This window comes from Anastrepha obliqua, chromosome 4 (genome assembly GCF_027943255.1).
Source record: "Anastrepha obliqua isolate idAnaObli1 chromosome 4, idAnaObli1_1.0, whole genome shotgun sequence".
Taxonomy (NCBI): domain Eukaryota; kingdom Metazoa; phylum Arthropoda; class Insecta; order Diptera; family Tephritidae; genus Anastrepha; species Anastrepha obliqua.
In genome coordinates, this window is record NC_072895.1 from 125,330,898 (window position 1) to 125,352,474 (window position 21,577).

Below are 21,577 nucleotides of genomic sequence, written 5' to 3' on the forward strand. Positions count from 1 at the left end.
GAACACTTTCGAGAAGAATGGTCGTCCGTTATTGACATAGCTTTTATAAGCCCATCTCTAGTTTTAAGGAGGAAATGGCAGATTTGCGACATTTATACCCACAGCGACCACTTGGCCATAATGATCGAAATAATGGAAGATCGAAACCATGGACGAAGAGATTTTTAAGCTTATGCTAAACGCTCATCCAACTAACATAAACGACGCGAATGAGCAAGCCCAACTACTGGTAACACGCCTGACCATGCTGCAATGTGATGAGCCTGTGATGCTGCAATGATCAGGAAAAAACACACTCTCATACGGAAACCGGCATAATGGTGGAACAGCGATATAGCGGAATTCAGAGGCGCTTGGCACTAAGCTAGACGTCAATACGTCAATACCAAAGAAGCAGAGGAACAAGTGAGAAAGAAAGGCTGCGGGAAATCTTCAAAATGAAACGCAAGGGCCTCAAAAATGCGATTAAAAAAAAGCAAGGCCTCCTGCTTCAAAGAACTTTGTGCCAAAGCTGATGAAAATCCGTGGGGAGGAGCGTATAAGTTGGTGATGTCTAAGATTAGTGGTTGCAAAGGAAAAGCGCCGACTTGTCCTGTTATCTTAAAAAAGGTTGTGGAAACCATTTTTCCAAGACAAGAAGATGAGCAAAAATACCGACTACCAGCAGACGAATCATTTAGTACAGATATACCTACTGTCGCGGAAACAGAGGTAAATACAGCCTTGGGTCGTTTTGGAAACACTAAAGCTCCAGGACTAGATGGAATACCTAACGGAGCTCTTAAACTCGCACTGAAAGAAGATGCAAAACCCTTCACGGAGACATATCAAAATTGTTTTCGATATGGTGTCTTCCCAAAAATTTGGAAACAGCAACGACTTGTCCTTTTGCCGAAACCTAATAAGACGTTGGGTCAACCAAGCTCGTATCGACCCCTCTGTATGATTGATACGATGGACAAAATTTTAGAACGGCTTATTGCTGACTATTTGGAGCAGCACCTTATTGAAAAAGAAGGCTTTGCTGACAACCAATATGGTTTCCGCAGGGGGCGCTCGACCATCGATGCAATAAAAAAGCTGACATCAATAGCGGAAAATGCCATTGAAGGAACAAGATGGATGCATGGTATCAAGGAGTATTGCGCCGTCATAACATTGGACGTAAAAAATGCATTTAACTCTGCATACTGGTCCCATATTATGCAAGCTTTAGGGAACCTGGACACGCCACCATATCTATTGCGGAAGCTACCTGTCGGATAGAATACTACTCTATGACACAGACGAAGCAGTTAAGCAATATAGAGTAACTGGGGGAGTACCGCAAGGCTCTGTACTGGGCCCTCTGTTGTGGAATGTGCTCTACGACGGAATCCTCCGCATCCCAATACCAAAAGCAGTCCAATTAATCGGATACGCGGATGATATTGCGTTGGCAATAGTGGCAAAAGAGCTTCATCAAATCAATACCATATGTAGTGCGACAGTTTGCAAACTAAAAAACTGGCTTACATCGTCAAACCTACAGCTTGCGGGCCAAAAAACTGAAGCAGTTTTGATCACAAGTAGGACAAAAATTGAGAACATTACACTAAGCATAGACGGGCATAACATCAACACCCAACCGTACCTGAAATATTTGAGAGTCATGATTGACGCTTAAACTTCAAAGTGCACATCGAAAAAGCTTGTGAGAAGGCAGCACGGGTAAACACGGCGCTATCTCAAATAATGGCTAACATAGGCGGGCCAAACCAGAACAGAAGGCTACTACTGGCAAAAGTTACCCAATCCATTGTAATGTATGCTGCACCAGTATGGGGACAAGCGCTAAAATACGAAACATACGGCAAGAGTACAAAATCTCTGTTTCGAATGGCTCTGGAAAGTAAGAGAATATATGACAAAAGCCGAAGCCTTGGCAGGTCGTTAATAGCTGAGGAGCGCAAAGAAATCAGATACGAGAGTCTATCTAAATGGCAAAGACGCTGGGATATAACAACCAAAGGGAGATGGACACACCGACTCATTAGTGATGTGCAGGCATGGGTTGATAGAAAACACAGTAATGTCGACTTTTATATGACACAATTTCTGACAGGACATGGTTGTTTTAGAGAGTACGTCCATAAATATGGCCATGATGATGGATTTATATGCCCAAGGCTAATGAAAATGCGGAGCATATTTTCTTTCACTGCCAAATATATAGTAAAGAACGAGAGTTGTTGGATAACCAAGTAGCAGAAAGAATAACACCGGATAATGTTGTTCCACATATGCTACAATCTAAAGAAGTATGGGATGGCATCAAAAATTTGTTAGCATTCGTACTCAATGATTTGAGACAAATGGAGAGAAGGCGAATAAGCGAAAGCATAACAATAGCTGAGTAGTAGTAGTAGTAGCTGAGTAGTAGATTTAGTAACTTATGGTTGTGCTGTAGGACCACTTACTAGATAAATTTATTTGGATCCAGGTAAACTGACGATACCAGACATAGAAACTTACGTTTCTGTGGTATGGACAGAGACATGGTGGGTGGGGGAGTACTGTTATGACAGGGGTGGCTCTCTCATCAGATGACCTAAACAGTGGGTGGTAACAAGCAGATGCTACTTTCGACGTATTGCATCAGGACAATAATGGACATTGAGCTTAGTGCTCAAACCGCCTCCCGACGAATACTTAACGGTGGTACCGGGGGGATCGGTATTTTGACGGTAGGAGGTTTAGTTCGGGTTAAAGTTCCACACTGACGGGGTTAGGCTTTCGATGCTTCCTCCTCGTAAAAAAAAAAAATTATATTTCATAAGAAATGAACGATCGAAAACAAATTGGTCGCAATTTAAGAAATTAGAGTGGCAACAAAAAATTCATAGCAAAAATATATCCGCTTTTCAAAAAACCAAATTTTTTTATAACCAAAACCCATGTACGACATTAGTGTAATCGCGTTTCACAATTTACCAAGCACGAAACTAAATAAAAAAGAATAAGCCGTAGATAAACGCGAAACAGCCAACTGAATTAGCAAATTGCATGAAGGAAAAACTTTTTCAAACTTTCATTCAACACGCTGCCAACGGTTGGAAAGCAGCGCAGCACAGTTTATAATAACCACAGTGCAACATTAGGGCTAAACATGCAAGAACAGTATTGCAAAAAATGGAAAATAGAATAATGACAAAAAGCAAAAACACGAAAATAGGAAAATAGGAAAACAGTAAAAGCATAAATTGAAAATAAGCAACCCAAACAACGTTAAAATCGCAGCGAGTTGCAGCCATGCAACACTTTTTTTGCGCACATAACATACACATACACGCTTGCGTTTTGCATAAACATACACATGTAGGTATGTATATATATGTGTACATATATATATTCACATAAAGGTCGGTGGCAGCAACAATCAATTTGCAAAACGGAAACATAACTTTGGCTGGGAGGTGGACGACTGGAGCGGAAAATAGTTTCATTTTTCTACTTTTTTTGTGGTTCAATTCTCCCATCCATGTCGCAAAGCTCACGCCAACAAATTTTCCTTGTGACAGCGGCAATTCGATTGCATATTGACAGATTTTTTGTTAATGTGCGTGACAGTGTCGCAAAAATGAACGGGAAACAAATTAAGTACAAAAATTGCAGTTATAGCAGCAAAGTATGTGTGAAACTAAAATAGCACGCGGGCAAAAACTCAGCGTAAAGCAAAAAACTCGCAGTGAAAATTTTAAAAATTAGAACTCCAAAAATTGTACCAAATTTGTTATGCTGTATAACACACTTTGAGCATTTGTGAGTGTGTATGTGTATGTGTGTGTGAGTATGAGCTAACCTTAAGGACATGTTCATAATCAAAGTACCGCTAAGTTTTTGACGACGCGCGGCCGCTAAAGGACTAAAGAAAAAGAAACGAAAAAGTTGGGAGAAAATTTAATATAAAAAATTATTTTAATTAAATAATGATTAAAGTGAGAAAGTAAAACTAAAGCGAAGAGGAAATTGAGAAGAAAAATTAGGATTTTTATCAGCAGAAAGTAAAAGTGAAGAGCTAAGCTTTCATTGTAATCAAAGAGAAGTGTGTTGTTGCGAAATTATGCAGAATATGACATTTTGAAAAATGAGCGTTCGTGTTTGAGTTTATGTGTATATATAATGCATGAATTGAAAATTTAGCAAGTGCTTGTGTGTGTGCATGGATTAAAAAAATGCATGTGGATATGTTTGTGCAGGAGTGGCAGTGCGAGAAATTTTCTTTTTTCTTATTTTTATGATAATGCAGGCGTATGTTGTGTCAAACTCAGGATAATATAAAGAGAAAATAATGAAAATAACCAGGAAATTGAAGTATACTGTCAGGCGCTGCACAGACACGTTTCACATAAGCATAGGAACGTACATAGATATAGTTTAACAGAGAAAAGCATTTTCGCAAATTGAAATATACACATACATATACATATTAAAGAAGATACATTTACATATATAAATCTCTAGCATATAAATACGTCAATTTCCATATGTAAGAGCTGCAATGAAACAAATGTACATACATGTCACTTGGCAACGTCTCGGGACTAGATGAGCGATCATTCCACTGCGAATTCGTCGTCATGCCTGCAATAAAAATGTGATACCATTGAGGTTACCATTACAAAGCGTTAAGTTGAGTTTCTTTTTGCGAAAATCCAATCCTTCACATAAAATCGCTTTAGTGGTGATTTTAAATGCAATAAAAAGACAAGTCGCCATAAAATAGCATTTAAAGTGGAAATAATGATAAATAAAAATTGCAAATCGTATGAAAAAGATGTTCAACTATAATTGAATTAGGCATGGACCACAAAAATGCTGTGACCGCTTCCCTTTGGGAAAACAAAGTGCAGCCACCGATTTTTGTGCTACATCGCAATGTAAATATGTATCTAAAAATATGCATTTATTCACTTACACGCACTTAATTCTTAATACATACTTATGCTTGGAGTAGATGTTCATACGATTGAGGTTAGCAGTGAAACACTTACCTGTTTTCAAAGTGTGATTTTGCGGTGAAATACCATTTGGCCTTGATGTCATTTTACTTGCTATTCGTTGTGGTACGCTGGCGACAGTCTATTTTGGAATTGTATTTGTTTATTTAAAGTGGTTGTCGGTTTTTTGTTGTTGTTGTTTGCAAATAATTATGGCCAGCACGTTTGTCACATTGTAGGCGGCGTCGTCATTAGAGCATGACAAAATTCATGGAGCGCAGCATACAAGAAGGGTAGAAGAGACGAAAACAAAAAAAAAAAAAACAAATTTTATTTCAAGGAGCGATTCTGTTTCGCCATGCGACTACAGGTCAAATAAATTACAAGTGTATTAAATTAAAAAAAAAGATACTGGTAGTAATCAGAAGCAAGTTGAATTTTTCTAATTAAAAGAAAACATTGCAAAGGGATCCTAGCACAAATGAAGGAGCTGAAAATAAAAACTAAGGATCATTTTGATACATTTTCCCAACAGAGTTAATTGAAAGAGGAATCTTTTTTCGTTAATTATATTTTCATATAACGCTTTCTAGTATTTGCTATTTTTATTATTTTTACACCTTGCTAAACGAGTTCCTTACATAATTAAAAAAATCTGCATACACTAAGGGGTAAACAATTTAGATCAGTGATTGCGCACGTCTTTCAGATTTTCGAGCCACTGAGCAGAGATGTATTTGTGAGACCCATTCACATACCAACTTACAATAGATTATAAATAAAAATTAAGGATATATAACAACAATGTATATCGGTTAGTAAAAAGAATATGTCACTGCCTTAGTCCTTGAAAAAATTGTGTTGGATGTGAAATGAGGTAAGTTAGGAGTTTCTGGAATTGTTGCTAAAAGCAAGATTTTTCAGCCTCACATTCCGAAATTGCTTCTACTAACGGAATCCAGCTCTGAACCATATCGTGGTTTAAAATATTGGTAGCGTGCAGCGTCACATTCTGGGGTGAGTAGTTAAATTACGCTGTGCGAAAAGAGCTATAAAAAACATACCCATAATTAGTGACTGAAGCTCAGAATATAATTAAGTGAAGTGTGAGCTGATATTTCACTCTGTTTTTTAGTCCGAGCGAGGGAAAAATTCCAAAATGTAACATCGACTAAGCATTTACCGTATGAAAAATCTTAAGTTAGACCGCAGAAACCATCATCTACAAATATCATAATTAGGTAAGCTTTCAAAACATTTCTGCATCAAGAAATGGTGTTGTTTACCCTTATTTGCCTAAAATTGGTGTTTCCAAATAGTTTAAACTGTTACATATAGCGATATCGACGCTAAATTTCAAACATATTTCACTTATGTTTCAATTAATATTTTTATTGTTTTTTTTTACTAATCATTCCCTAGATCGTCCTTAAAATATTGGAGAGACATTTTTTTACAAACAGTCTGGAAGCCTATACCTCCTCTGCTTTGAAAAGTGCAAGTAAAGAGAAGTTGACTGCCCTTGCGTCAGTCATTGATACCAGTTTGTATGGTAGCGTTTGACAAACATTTTTAGTTTAGCCCAAAAAAAATCAAATTGTCCGCAATTTAAAAGTCTTCATCAATTAAATAAAGTCAATGAAAATGTAAGCCATTTTTGAAACTGTTGCATACTTGCACAACACCTGGCCTAAAATGGCCAGGCACAGTCAGTGATTTGCAGTGGGAAATTGCCCTGGAAATTGGATAGAATTCATTACAATAAATAAAGCAATCAATAAAAGCTCTTAGAATTTCCCTAATGAAAGGAAATACGAAAACACAGTCAAATTTTCGTTTATACTAATTGATAAAAGAGCCCAATAACTAGCCGAATATTTAAGCTGAGTAAAATAGTACCTACACATCTGCACATGTGTGTACGTACGTAAAGGTCAGTTAGTCGGAATAGAAACTGTATGAAATTCACAAAGTAATATGCATATGAATATATTTTATTTATGCGTTCAAATATTCAATCATTAATTTTAATATGATAAACATGTCGAGAATTTCACAAATGATCAAACTCAAATCGAACTATACACATATGCACATTTGATTCCTATGTGTGAGAGCCCAAAAGAACTTTAGGTCGAAGTGCAGACCTCCAATTATTAATTCTAGGGAGAAATATATACAATTTATATTACAAATCTTCTCTCTACTTTGTTTGGATGGCTGAAGCATTTTACTGACAATTCTGATCAAAAAAGTCCATAGAAGCATAGCTTTGAAATGAATTTTAGCTTCCTTATTTGTAATTTTAATATTTTTTGTTTTGGGTTTTTGGTAATTTTTTTGGAAGAAAATATATGTGGTGTGCTTTTACTTAGGCAGTCAGAGTAAAAGGAAACATTTTCAGCTGATTATATCGAATTTTTTGAGTTATACCGTTCTTCCAGCGAACGAGCGAAATGTTTCTATATACAAAAATTCGCGTTTTATAGAAAATAATACGAAATGGCGCAGCTGCATGCAACGAAGCATTCACTTGACTTTCACCAAATTTTTGCGGCAAACAGTTGAATTTAGCGAAACGGTTACGTAACTAAAATAATAATTTTACGCCGTAGTCACCACAAACAAATCCCGAACAGCTCTTGGTTTTCTAGGGCATTTTGAAATTTTAATTTTCCTTCAACCCAGTTTGCGGCATAATCAATTTAATCTTCAGCGAAACACTTGCGCTTATTTGTTAGTATGAACACTTCATACACACACAGACAAATGCCATTGTGTGCGTTCACAAGTGTGCGCTTTTACTCGGCCTCAACATGCACATAAATCTAAAATGTTTACCTAACAATCAATAAATCTACATAATTGAATGTAGAAATGACAAGAACAAAGTGATAATAACTTAATAGGGTTTGAGTGAATTCAAAAACTCCTAGACATACATATGTACTTGCAATACATACATATTTTGCAAATGTTAAGCAGCTTTTCAGGGCAAAATTCAATTCAAAAAGTCATTTAACAAATGCGCGATATTACCATGGGCGCTCGCCTGACGCAGGCAGCAAACGAGCCGTCGCGACTAAGTGGCGCGAGTGTGTATTGGTATCTAAACGCAGAACACTAGTAATATTGGTTAAATAAAGTACTCGAGGATTACTAAAATTACGATTGACAGCTTTGTATAACTTTGAAAATATATAAGACACACACGTGTACATGTGTCTGAGTAGAATTTTGCTCGCCAAAAAAAGAATAAAAAGGAAGATCTATGTTGGCTAACAAAGGTGTATCGATTCGGGGAAATCTCTGCAGTAAACTTCCCACTAACAAGCCACATTTATCTTCTTCAAGCCATGAAGAAAAGCTCATCAAAATCCCATCTGCCTCTCGGAGGCGGCATAAAACTGTAGGTTCCTCCATTTGTGGAAGACAAGAGGAGCTTAGCCAGGCACGCAAAATTAAATTAAAGTAGGCCGGCAAAAACATTTTGAGTCATTCGCATAAGTTTGATAGCGCATGGGGACATACACTTCATACACTTCATATGTACGTCCACATCTTCAAGTAAGCATTTGCTTATATGTCAGGGACGAAGGTTGAAGACTTTACACGGTACTCAAGCTGCTCAAGCATAAGTTACTATAAACGAGTCTTAAAAAAATATTCTTCGTTCATTGTTAAGCCAATGCCCTGTTCCGTCTTTAATTAATTCTGCGTGTCAGCACTGATAAGTTTTCGCTAATTACTAATAGTTAAATATAACACGGCGGAAGGGACGGATTTCGATTTAACTCATCCAGCACATGGCACCATGGCTCTATCTCTTTTTGCTTCAGAGTGTCGATGTCTTACTGACTTGAAAGATTGTTATACTAAACGAGAGCAATATTCAATAATAATTTGAACTCTTTTGAAATCGATCAAGCCCGATTCTTTTTCGGAGATTACCTCAGCAGAACAGAATATCTGGCCATCGGAGTAAATTCTTTCTAATTTTCAGACAAGGTTATGAAAATTTCAATTAAAAAAATTCAGATCTTATACTACTTTCCTTTCAAGACTATGGTAAATGTTTGACGCATTGGCGTACTCATACAAGAAGCAAGAAGCATGCGTGAATTCTGTGAGCGGGTATGTATTCTTGCTTATCGTATTGAAATGACTATCAGTGGTATGTTACAATATTACGGAATACTTCAAATTCACTTACCTCCTCCTCTCCATCCAAATAGTAGTAGAATTGCTGATTTGGACTTAAGAATTTTTGCAGCAACTCCTTGGCCACACGCACCGACATCTCGCCCTGCACAAACGGATGCTTCAGCAGACACTCGGCGGTGGGACGCTTCTTAGGATTCTTCGTTAGTGCCGTCTTCACAAAATTATGAAAGGTGGGACTCCATTTCTCTTTGTTGTTTAATGTGGGCGGTTTGAAACCACTTTTTGACATTAGGAACAAAGCACGCATCGGATGCAAGTCGAACATTGGCGGTTGGAGTTCAGCAAGTTCTGGAAATGAGAAGAATAATACCAATGAATAGTATATACAGCAATGGTCAATTTCCCTTGTTGTCTTTTTTATATGAAAGAAAATGCGCAACAATGGCAATAATGAAATTGTCAAAACTTATAGGGACTTTTAAGCCACTTAAAACAACTTTCCCAATATTATACCAAAATTTAATGGGCTATCAAATTACATACTTACAATTTTTCTACAAACTCTGCTTAAAAATTTTGAAATTTTGTTATATTATATGTTGATATTATGAACTATATTTTTATAAAAACTATAAAAAATATGAACAATTTTAAAAAAGGAAGTTAATAATGAAAAATTTGCAATATTGCAAATTATTATTTTCACCACCACTGTATGAGATACTATTTACGAAAACGCTGTTTTGAGGAATTAAGTATTTTCTTAATCCTGTTAATTATTTTTTCCGAGTGAAAAACAATGTGTGGATTTGTTCACGCACCAAGTAGAAGAGGGTGCAATGTATTTTCGCAACCTTATTTATAGTATCAAATCTGCAAAGCAGGCACTGTTAGCTTAACGAAAAATAAAGATGGAAAAACAAATATGATAACAATATTATATGTATGTACATGCTAATTTTTGGTACGGTTACAGAGATCGGATGTTTATACTGTTATTTTAGAAGGAATGCTTGTAGGAATAATACAAAGTATTTTCTATAACTTAAACTAAATGGGGGTTTATGCAGACTCCTGCTGCATACATACTCCCCCGTTGGAAGGTGTAGGCTTTCAACCAAATCTGTTTCAACCGGAAGTGCTGCAATCTTAGTTATAGCTCGTTTTACTGGCCGATTTGCTGTTTTAATGATTGCTGCTCTAACATATCCGTCAGAGCCACTGAAGGTGTGTTCAACCCGACCCAGACTCCATTTTAAAGGCGGTTGATTGTCATCTTTTAAAAGCACCATAGCACCTTGTTGTATGTTTGCCATAGGGTTTCGCCACTTAGACCTCTCTTGCAGTAATGATAGATACGCAGTGCTCCACCTTTGCCAAAAGTTTTGCTGCATCTGACAAATTCGCTGCCACCGGCTTAGACGGTTCATATTTAGATGCGTAACAATTGGTTCTTCTATGGCTGTAAATGACCCACCAATGAGAAAGTGCGCTGTAATTGGACAAAGGGGACGAGAATTTAAAATAGCAGAAATTTCACAAATGAGAGTGCGAAGCTCATCGAAGGTTAGAGACCAAATAGTGCTTGGCTTGCCTCTAATGCTGATAAATCGTTTGAGTGCAGCAATGAACGATGACGTCGATAAATCTTGGACAAGTTCAAGATGACATGCTTTCGTTGAAAAACAAACAAAGATACATACGTAGCATTTCACGGGTGGCCGGTTGCACACGGTCTGTTGGAAGTTGACCCATAATTTGCTGCAGTACCCTGGGCTTAAGGCACCTCAAGCATTTATTAATGATTTTTGAAACTGTTTTTCGCCCACCAATAGGCCAAAACTGCTGACGAATTGATGCTAATAAGCTCTGCGGTCCTGCATGCAATAGTTTACGATGATAGAATTCAATGAGTGCGGAAGTGACTGGATGCTGCTTAGGTAGCAAAAGTGGGTGTTTTGCCTCAAATTCTAAGTTCGAATTATAGAGCCGCCCTCCAACGCGTAATGAACCAAAGTCGTCGATAAATGGATTGAGTGACAGTAAATGGTTGCAGGAAGGCAACTGTTTGTTTTCTTTCAGTATTTTGTATTCTGATGCGAAGTGCACTTGCTGGATATGCCTGATTAGCAGCAGTGTACCACCTTTGATGTCGTCGACTGTGAGAAATCCAGCTGATGGTAAAGTTCGTTTTGATGTAATGTGGCAAAATTTGTAAACGTACGCAAACACACGCTGTAATTTGCTGAATGAATTTTGGAACTTGCAACCGTAAGTTTCATCGATTTGAGTTGCAGCAATTAAAACATGGCGCCGTCTTTCTGGAAGATTAGACAAGAAATCCATATTGCTTGGCCAATGCGCTGAATCAAATTGGAGGAATGAAGGTCCATTAGCCCAAAGGGTGTTATTTAGAAGCTCTTTTGGAGTGTAGCCGCGCGAAAGAATATCCGCAGGATTCAGTTCGGTTGGAACGTGATGCCAGGTCATACCTGATGTAAGCGATTGTATTTTAGCTACGCGATTTGATACGAATATGTTAAAATTACTGGGAGCAGATCGTAGCCACGACAATACAACCATTGAATCCGACCAACAATGGCAGTCATATGATAGTTGGCTATTTTCCAAAATATTTGAAACCAATTCCGCTAACAACAACGCAGCAGACAACTCGAGTTTCGGAACCGTGATCGACTTCAAAGGTGCAACTCTGGACTTGGAACATAGAAGATATATTTTGTTGACGCCGTGCTTTTCAACGCGTGTGTAAACACAAGCACCATAAGCAGATAAACTGGCATCACAAAAGGCATGAATTTGAACGCGGGCTTGCAGTGCAAGCACGTACCGTGGAAAATGGAGATTGCTAACGAATGAAAGTTGACCACACAAGTCCAACCAAATGGACTGTAGCGATTGCGGCAGGCTTTCGTCCCAAACCAGTTTTTCCTTCCATAAGGCTTGCATGAATATCTTCAGCTTTGTGATAACTGGGCATATTAAGCCAAGTGGATCGTAGAACCGCGCTATGACTGAAAGAATAGATCGCTTTGTAATTTTCTGCGAATTCAAGATTGGTGTGAAACTGAATAGAAAGTTGTCTGAGATACGTTCCCACACAAGGCCAAGTGCCTTTGTCACATCTGTACCATCATGAAACTTTATGAATTTTTCGCAATTACTTTCGTCTTCATCTTTCAAAACATCAACTTCATTAGAACACCATTTTCGAATTGGAAAGCCTCCTCGTAGAAGTAGCTGTCTGATCTCTTGCTTCATTTGTATGACCTCCTCGATTGAATCGCCACCAGATATGAAATCATCCACGTAAAAATCTCTTCGAATGATTTTAGCGCCGAGTGGAAATGATTCCTCCTCATCAAATGTAAGCTGATGCATAGCTCGAATAGCTAGGAAAGCAGCAGGCCTCGCTCCATATGTGACCGTGTTTAACTTGTATGTCTTGATTTGCTCAGATGGGTCATCGCGCCAAAGAATGCACTGCAACTGGTCATCAGGGCTACTCATTTTAATGCAGCGATACATTTTACATATGTCGCCAAGTAGTGCAACTTTGAACAGTCTAAAGCGAAGCAAGATATTAAAAAGTTTTGGCTGAATGATTGGCCCTGGTAGCAACAAATCGTTTAGCGAATACCCTAAAGTAGTTTTAGCGGGCCCATCAAAAACCACGCGCAGTTTTGTAGTGGTACTGTCTTGCTTTTTAACGCAGTGATGCGGTAAGTAGTAAACTGGTTTGTCTGCTTGAAATGATGCCAGCGACATATGACCAAGATCCTTATACTCCTGCATAAACGCCGAATACAAAAGTTTTGTGGATTCATCCTTTTGGAGTTTTCTTTCTAGCGCCCTGAATCTACGTAAAGCAAGATAATAGGATTCACCAAGAGCATCAAGATCGGATTTAGGTGGCAGTCTAACTGAGTAGTCCCCGGAAGGCAAATGACGAAAATTTTGTACGAAATACTGCTCACAAAAAGCGTCCTCTTCCGATAATGCTGGAGTAGAATCGAAACCATTTTCGATCTCCCAAAAGCGTTTAACAATGTTTGAAAGTGTATTAATGCTATCATATGGCGGTGTTAAATTTCTAAATGCCGAAAGAGTTATTAATTTATTACTGATATGTGATACGCCTCCAGAGACTACCCAGCCCAACTTAGTTTTTTGCAGTGTTGGTAGGTGATCAGCAATTCTAAATTGTCCAACGCAAATTAAGTCGTAGAATAATTCCGCACCGATCAAAACATCAATGCGATTTGCTTTAAAGAATGACGGGTCAGCTAAGTTAATGTTGTTTGGTATGTTCCACCCCTCAATGCTGATATCAAAATTCGGCTGATATTCTGTTATTTTTTGTGTTATTAAAGCTGTGAACGATGTCGAAAACCGACCATCTTGCGCTTGGGCAAATATGTCGACGCATCTGTCTGCATTGAGACTCGATTCTCCAATGTCAGATACTGAAACTGGTGAATGATGAGACCGAAGTTGAAGTTGATTTGCTAACCGGGATGTAATGAAATTTAATTGAGACGCAGAGTCTAAAATAGCGCGACAAGGAATTAATGTACCGGCACGATTTTTTACTAAAATGATGGCCGTTGCTAACAGCACACAATTGTTAGACACATTTTTCGAGGCTAAAGGTTTGGGACTTGCAGCTAATGATGTTAATAGGGCTGATTGTGATGTTGTAACCTGGCTATTTGTTACAGGCGATGTCACAATTGGTTTTGGTACACTATCTTGCTTGCCATTTAAATGCAGTAAAGTGTTATGTTTTGCTTGGCAATACCTGCAATTGCCAGATTTGCATTGCTTGATAGTATGACCCTTGCGTAGGCAATTTAAGCACAAATGGAATTTTTTTGCTTCCTTATAACGCAAATTTGGAGAAAGATTCAAAAACGAAGTGCAACCAGTAATGAAATGCTCTTTGGAATCACAAAAAATACAGAGTGGAGTGGGCTTGCCACCACCTACAGTAACGAGTACGCTTGCTTTTGATTTTGCTTGAGATACAATATTTTTCACCTGTTTGCTAGGTGCCTGTATGACCATAGCGTTTTCCGAATTCTCCATCATGCGGCATCTTCTTTCCAAAAACGTTGACATATCAGTCCATGTAGGTAATTTGTGTGCAGATAAGTTCTCTTCCCATTTTTCGTGCGTTTGTCGATCCAGTTTGCTTGTGATGAGGTAAATGAGTAAGCCATTATATATATCTTCAGTAGTTGCTAAAGTTTGCAGCGCTCGAAGATGTGCATTTACTTGATCGCTTAATTTTCGTAACCCATCTGATGCGCCCATTTCCATACCTTGTAGCCCGAAAATTGCCTTTATGTGTGCCTGGAAATGAAGTAATTTATTATCAAAACGTACTTTTAATAAATCTAAAGCTTTGTCGTAATTCTCTTCACTGGGCTCGAGTGAGCGCACAGTGTCTAAAGCTGCATCACTGAGACTGGTGATCAAGTACTGCATTTTTTCTAATTTGGACATCTCCACGTCTTTGTCTATTGCTGAAGTAAACGTGTTGAAAAACGATGGCCAGTCGAGATAGGAGCCACTAAAAACTGGAATTTTAAGCTCAGGTAGCCTGGATCGTCGTTGTAACTGCTGCGGCGTAATGTCGTCCCAAGAGAATTGTCGTAGTGTTGAAGAGTGCGCGCCAGATGACTTATGTTTTGTATTCAGCCAACGATTAATTTTTGCCTCTAACTCAATATACACTTTGGAGAAAATTTCGTCAGCATCAGACTCAAATTCCTTGCGGTCCAATCGCCTAAGTGTTGATCGTGCATTTTCGAAGTTTGCCTGCAAACGCTCAGCATGTTTAAGTCGCGCAGAAAGTTCGGCCTCATCTAAGTTTTTTAGCTGCTCGTTCGTAAGGAAGCTATTGAGATTATCTAGCTGGCGTTGAAACGCATTCACCTGCTACACCAGGATTCTCATCAGACGATTTACACTCTTTCGGCATTTTATAAATATATTTTCTTTTGTTGAGTTCTATTTACTTTTCACTGCACTAATTGTCTTTATGTTTGTACTAATCGTTAACAGTTAATAGAAAAAACATCAAATGTCTTTATTTTAAGCGAAAAACAACCTGTTTGCCTTCGATAGCTGTACTTGTGTAAATGGGTATACAAACACTCACGGCCGCGACGAAAATGTACATATGTTTTAAACTATGTGCGTACAAATATGCGTACCGAAATTATTTCTACTTGGGATACGAAAATTCTAATACGATGCGGTTAATCGAATAATTATATATGTATATTATGATTTATTCGATCACGTCGGGGTCACCAATGTTTTGAGGAATTAAGTATTTTCTTAATCCTGTTAATTATTTTTCCGAGTGAAAAACAATGTGTGGATTTGTTCACGCACCAAGTAGAAGAGGGTGCAATGTATTTTCGCAACCTTATCTATAGTATCAAATCTGCAAAGCAGGCACTGTTAGCTTAACGAAAAATACAGATGGAAAAACAAATATGATAACAATATTATATGTATGTACATGCTAATTTTTGGTACGGTTACAGAGATCGGATGTTTCTACTGTTATTTTAGAAGGAATGCTTGTAGGAATAATACAAAGTATTTTCTATAACTTAAACTAAATGGGGGTTTATGCAGACTCCTGCTGCATACAAACGCCAATAAGTAAAAATTAGTAACCATGATTTTTATTCTGAACTAATTTTTGTTAATAAAACATGCAACTTTCTTTGTTCAAAGGATTAGTGATTCGTTATGTCAACAACTTCTGTTTTGCAATAAAAAGACTCTCTCACGGGAGTCTGCGTTGGCAAATATTACCATAAAGTTCCACACAAATTTTATTAACTTTGACAGAAATTAGCCACAATCGCCATAAAAATTAAGTAGAATTAATGGTTGGGATCCCTTGGATGACGCGCAATTCATGAAATTAAATTAATGTTGCGCCATTATGGGACACTCGAGTGGCTGGTTGTATGCCTGAGCACGCATGTTTACAACAGAAACTAAGCGCGACCATCTAAAGTACATACGCACATATTCACCATGCGATATATCAAGTCAGCATAAATAGTATTCAGCAGTGAGTGAATGAACGAGTGAGATGGTTGCGGGTTTATTGAAATTCTGTGGCGAGTGACCCCATTAAAAGTGCAATAACTTAGGTATCAACTCCTGGTAAAATCAACTAAAATAACAACAACTAAAGTTAAATATGTATTCAGCCCCAGGGATATTTATGACTAATACAATTGCTTCTACGCCCTTCAAACCACCTTATTCTTGTTGTTGTAGAACTTTATGGAATTATTTATTTCAAACGTGCCATGCTAAGTGATATAAACTTACCAATTGCCGTTATGCCCACCGCCCATATATCACATAATTGATTGTAGCCCCCTTTGCGTTCCACTGCGGCCACTTCTGGCGCCATCCAATATGGTGTACCTGCAAACAGAGTGGGAGAGAGAGAGTGAATATTAGTTAAATCAGTGAAATAATTTTCAGTTAGATTAAAAATATTGTAAAGGATTTTGTTTACAAATTACTACAAACAAGTAACTTCCATTTAATTGAATTGAACTTTCATATTCTGCCGCTCTGCTGCCACTCATCACGAATGCCGTTAGCTACCCATACGTTGTGGCTTATTTACAACATTTTAATTACAAGCTGATTTAATAATTTTGTATCTGAAACAATTCACAACAAACTTACAATTAGTACGGCTGCATAAATTATAGCCGAAGGCAGCACAGCAGTCATAACAGCACCAATGGGAAGGACACAACAGACAGTGCAAAGGCACACTACATGGCGTATGAGTGACAAAACTTGTTTGGCAAATGAATGGAGTGAATTCGACAAATTCTCTAGCACGAGCAAATGCAATTATGCAAACCGTTGAATGAGACCGATGCTACAGAGATTTCAAGTTTGTTAAAAAACATATATATATTTAAATACATTTTTATTTCATTTTTATATTGTCTTTTTAGAAATCAAAAATTTTGGAAAATCAGATTTTGATATATCCAAAGGCTATCATAATTACAATTTGTAAGAGCGAAGAAGCCTAAAGCACAACCGATCTGCAAAATAAATGAATGCAATGAAAAGTTACGCGCCTAAATTTCCAAATAAATTTGGACTCAAAACCACAAATTTCAAATAATAGATTACGACTCATTCATGCCTTAAATACATCTTCACCAAAAATGTGTCGTTTGTACCCATTTAGCGACACACAGTGGGCGTGTCGTACGAATGTGAGTTTGCACAATTTATAGATTTGATTTACAACATACATATTTGGAAGGAGCATGGAATTTGGGAAACATGTAACAGTAATATTTAACTCAATTAAATAGTTGCTAGAATGCCAGAGTGATATTCTATATATATAATAATTCTACAAATTCATCTAAAATCAACAAAAAATATTACATAAAATAAATAAATGAGTGCACAAGGAATGCCAATGTTAAACCATTTAGGTTGATTTATGCAACATTAAGTTTGTCAAGCTTTGCGATTTTCGAAGATAGACTTGTTTTGGTTTTACCGGGGAATTTTTCATCCAGCTAGAAAACTCGAAATCGATTTGAAAATATATATAGATATGTGTATTTCTGCCATGAAAAAGCTCCTCATAAAAATATCTGCCGTTCGGAGTCGGCTTGAAACTGTAGGTCCCTCCATTTGTGGAACAACATCAGGACGCACAAAACAAATAGGATATATATATAATTGGCGCGTACTCCCTTTTTGGGTGTTTGGCCGAGCTTCTCCTCCTATTTGTGGTGTGCGTCTTGATGTTGTTCCACAAATGGAAGGACCTACAGTTTCAAGCCGACTCCGAACGGCAGATATTTTTATGAGGAGCTTTTTCATGGCAGAAATACACTCGGAGATTTGCCATTGCCTGCCGAGGGGCGACCGCTATTAGAAAAATGTTTTTCTTAATTTTGGTATTTCACCGAGATTCGAACCAACGTTCTCTCTGTGAATTCCGAATGGTAGTCACGCACCAACCCATTCGGCTACGGCGGCCGCCTTATAAAATACATAAATTACATTTTAACTAAAGACATTTTGGTGGGGAAAAATTAAAGTTGTGGAAAGCCCAACAAATTTCATTTTTTTAAACACCTAATCAGTTAAATGGCATGTGTCTGCTATTTGGATGAAAAAAAAAAAACACTGCTGACTCCGTTTCGCTTGTCGGTGACAAAGCAACCGACCCATTGATAATCGTCGCTATCCTGACCAGTAATGCACACAAAAATAAATTTAGAACTTATGTAGCACCTGTTCAAAGTTTCAAATTTAGCTAAAAATGGTTAACCGACATGAAAAGAAAAACAAATCAAATCACTTTCATAAAGCTTCTAGCAGTGCAAAACACACTAAAGTTCCAACGTAGTAGAATGAATCAGCGTCAATAGAACCCACATCACTCATACGCAGTGTTGCACTGCCATGTAATATAAGAGCTCAGTCTACAGACATGTGGTTATTTGGCACATGAAAATAAGGCAACGTGACCGGGGATGATAGAAGGAATGAATCAAATACTGTCAGTTTATATAGCATTGCGGCATTTGCCATCAGCAGCGTATGAATGCAATCAAATGAGGGTGCGGTGTAAGACGAAGTGGTAGGGACAATCGTACGCTAGTAAATACGCCACTAAAACTAACACTTGAAATACCACTGAACTTTTAAGCTGCCGTAGAATACCAAATTCCAAATGCTGCATGCTGAATGCCGAGTGCATAGAAAGCGGGCGAGTGTACGATTATGGGCCAGGAAGCAGCGAATAATAGAAAATAATGCAAAGGCGGGGCGAAAATAAAAGCTGAGATACCACAACGGGTTCTTTGAACTAAGATGGCATGTCAATAAAGGTACTTAAACGCAGGCAATAGTAGATAGAACAACAACCACAGTAGCAGCAAGAAATGGCACAGAAAACCATGGGAAAAAGTCAATGAAAGGATTTAATATTGAATAACATTGCATTATACTGAATGAACACGTAATAAGAAGATGCTATGTAGACAGAATGAAAACTGCCTAAAGTAAGTGGCGAGAGGATGCAGTTTTAGTCTGTAACACATACATACTTGCACTACTACCTCTATTCTATATGGGTTGTAAACTGAAACGCGGCACACTAAACTAAAGTCAGAAATGGTGTAACGAAAATTTTCGAAAAATCCGCTTAAGCGTGCTTTGTTAACGACTTAACGCCACTTATGCGCAAAAGTAGCCTATAGCTGAATACATTTTTCATGAAATAGAAATGTTAAAGGTAAAATATTACGGTTAAAAGTTCAGCAAATCAGATGTATGTGAATTGTGAACTGTTGGTATAGCCTTCAGCTGCTTAACTTTGATAAATTAAAGTGGAGCAACAGCAGCAGAGGTTAAATAAATAAAAATGTAACTTTAAGCGAGGAATGTGAAAGACAGAAGCAAACGGAAAGCGCGATTTAAAGTTCACATTGAAGTAAGTATGTTTGGCAACAACTCACGCATTCACAACTGCAATGTACACTGTAATAATCGGGAATGATAGGTAGGCCGAGTGAATTGGGGTAGGTTAGGTTAGGATAAATGGCTGCCCGAGCGAGGGCGTACTTGAACAAAGATTAACAAAAGACAAGTCTCGCCGAATGAATACTCAACGGGCAATGCCCGGTAAAGCCACCTGTCTTAAATCCCCGCAACCGCGCGCTCTGGTTTCGCTGAAACCATGCTTTTATCTTTAATAGTGATGAAAGATACATAAAATTAATTATACCTTGATACTGTTCAATTTTTCCCTCTTATAGCGAACACTTTTTATTCAAAAATAAAAGAGTATGGTTTCTAGGCACACCAGTAACAATAATAAATATAGAAATTATTTTTTTCGCAGTGCATCGTTCACATACACGGCGCGTGGCAGGTTCTAGTTACTGATAACGAATTTTCAGTGCTGTCCGTCAGCAGGCGGCAAGTCCAGCTGTCAGCTTACAAACACGAAACGAAAAACATGCTGAGCACTCACAATTGATAAGAATGCTGATGAGCATTTTCACTCGAATATTTTTGTTACAACATCAGAGGTGCGAGTGCGGGAGGTGTGGTGACCGCGAAGTTTCTTGCTGCTTATCGTACATCTCTACGCAGCATCGTGGAGAATACTTTAAAATATGCGTACACACACACACAAAGCAAAGCAAAGCAGGCGAAGAAGCAGGTGGTTGTAGCCTCTGTTACGCTGCTTCAAAGCGATGCATTTTTGCCTTGTCACAAAGCAAAGCTGAAAGGTTACTGTTTACCTAAAACATTCGCTTCTCCTCCTGCCCCTACGGAGTTTATAAGAATTCCTCGGAAAATGCTTTGTTTCTTGTAGCATCTAGTAGTTGTGTGCGAGTATATGGGTGCATATCATGTTTGTAAACCTGTACTAACGCCGCCGTAGTCGAATGGGTTTGGGCGTGACTACCATTCGGAATTCACAGAGAGAACGTTGGTTCGAATCTCGGTGAAACACCAAAATTAAAAGAAAAAGAAAAACATTTTTTTAATAGCGGTCGCCCCTCGGCAGGCAATGGCAAACCTCCGAGTGTATTTCTGCCATGAAAAAGCTCCTCATAAAAATATCTGCCGTTCGGAGTCGGCTTAAAACTGTAGGTCTCTCCATTTGTGAAACAACATCAAGACACATACCACAAATAGGAGGAGGAGCTCGGCCAAACACCCAAAAAGGGTGTACGCTGTAGAAGATGATACACGAAGTTCCTGTAGCTGTTAATATGTATGGCAAGCAACAACAACGGACAAACGAACCCACATCATTGACACCCTACAATCGTTCGTTAAAGAGGTGCAAAATGCGGCAGAGTGCGGAATGTGGACAAGATGACAACGCAGCATGAGTGTGTAAATGAGATGACTTTCTGGCATGAAAAGAAAAATATCAACCACATACGTATGTATATAGGCCAAACATCCTGCTGGAATGGAAAATTACCGAATGAGAAATTTTAACCAACCTAAAAATGCTACACGAAAGTTAAGGGGGGACCCTCATTTAGACGGTCGAAAAATGCATCATTTTTGGGAATTTTTTCTCAGGTAAAATAACTTCAAACGTTTTGTAATTCATAAAGTACTTTAATAAATGTCTTGACTGTCTACAAAAATTTTCGGAGAAGAAAAAAAACATTTTAAGTATGGAAATATACACCTCGTCCATGGCACCTCATTCTATCTGTGTACATTCTAGCGCTCTGAATTTTTTTCTGAAATAAAAAAACCAAATTTTTTTTAAAACTTTAGGATAATACCTTCGATGTGACATTTTGATTTAAAAAAAAAATGTCGAAATTGATATTTTT

At 37.9% G+C, this 21,577-nt stretch overlaps 1 protein-coding gene across 1 annotated transcript in view; it reads right to left on the bottom strand.

Moving 5' to 3' along the window:
* The window catches only part of LOC129244412 (mitogen-activated protein kinase kinase kinase kinase 5), a 74,933-nt gene that overhangs the window by 17,287 nt on the left and 36,069 nt on the right, over window positions 1–21,577 (bottom strand). The window contains exons 3-6 of the mRNA XM_054882033.1: window positions 16,533–16,631; window positions 9,193–9,491; window positions 5,034–5,121; window positions 4,560–4,623 (exon numbers count right to left, since the gene is read on the bottom strand). Coding sequence (XP_054738008.1) covers window positions 4,560–4,623; window positions 5,034–5,121; window positions 9,193–9,491; window positions 16,533–16,631 — 550 coding nt within the window. The remainder of the gene's footprint in view (window positions 1–4,559; window positions 4,624–5,033; window positions 5,122–9,192; window positions 9,492–16,532; window positions 16,632–21,577) is intronic.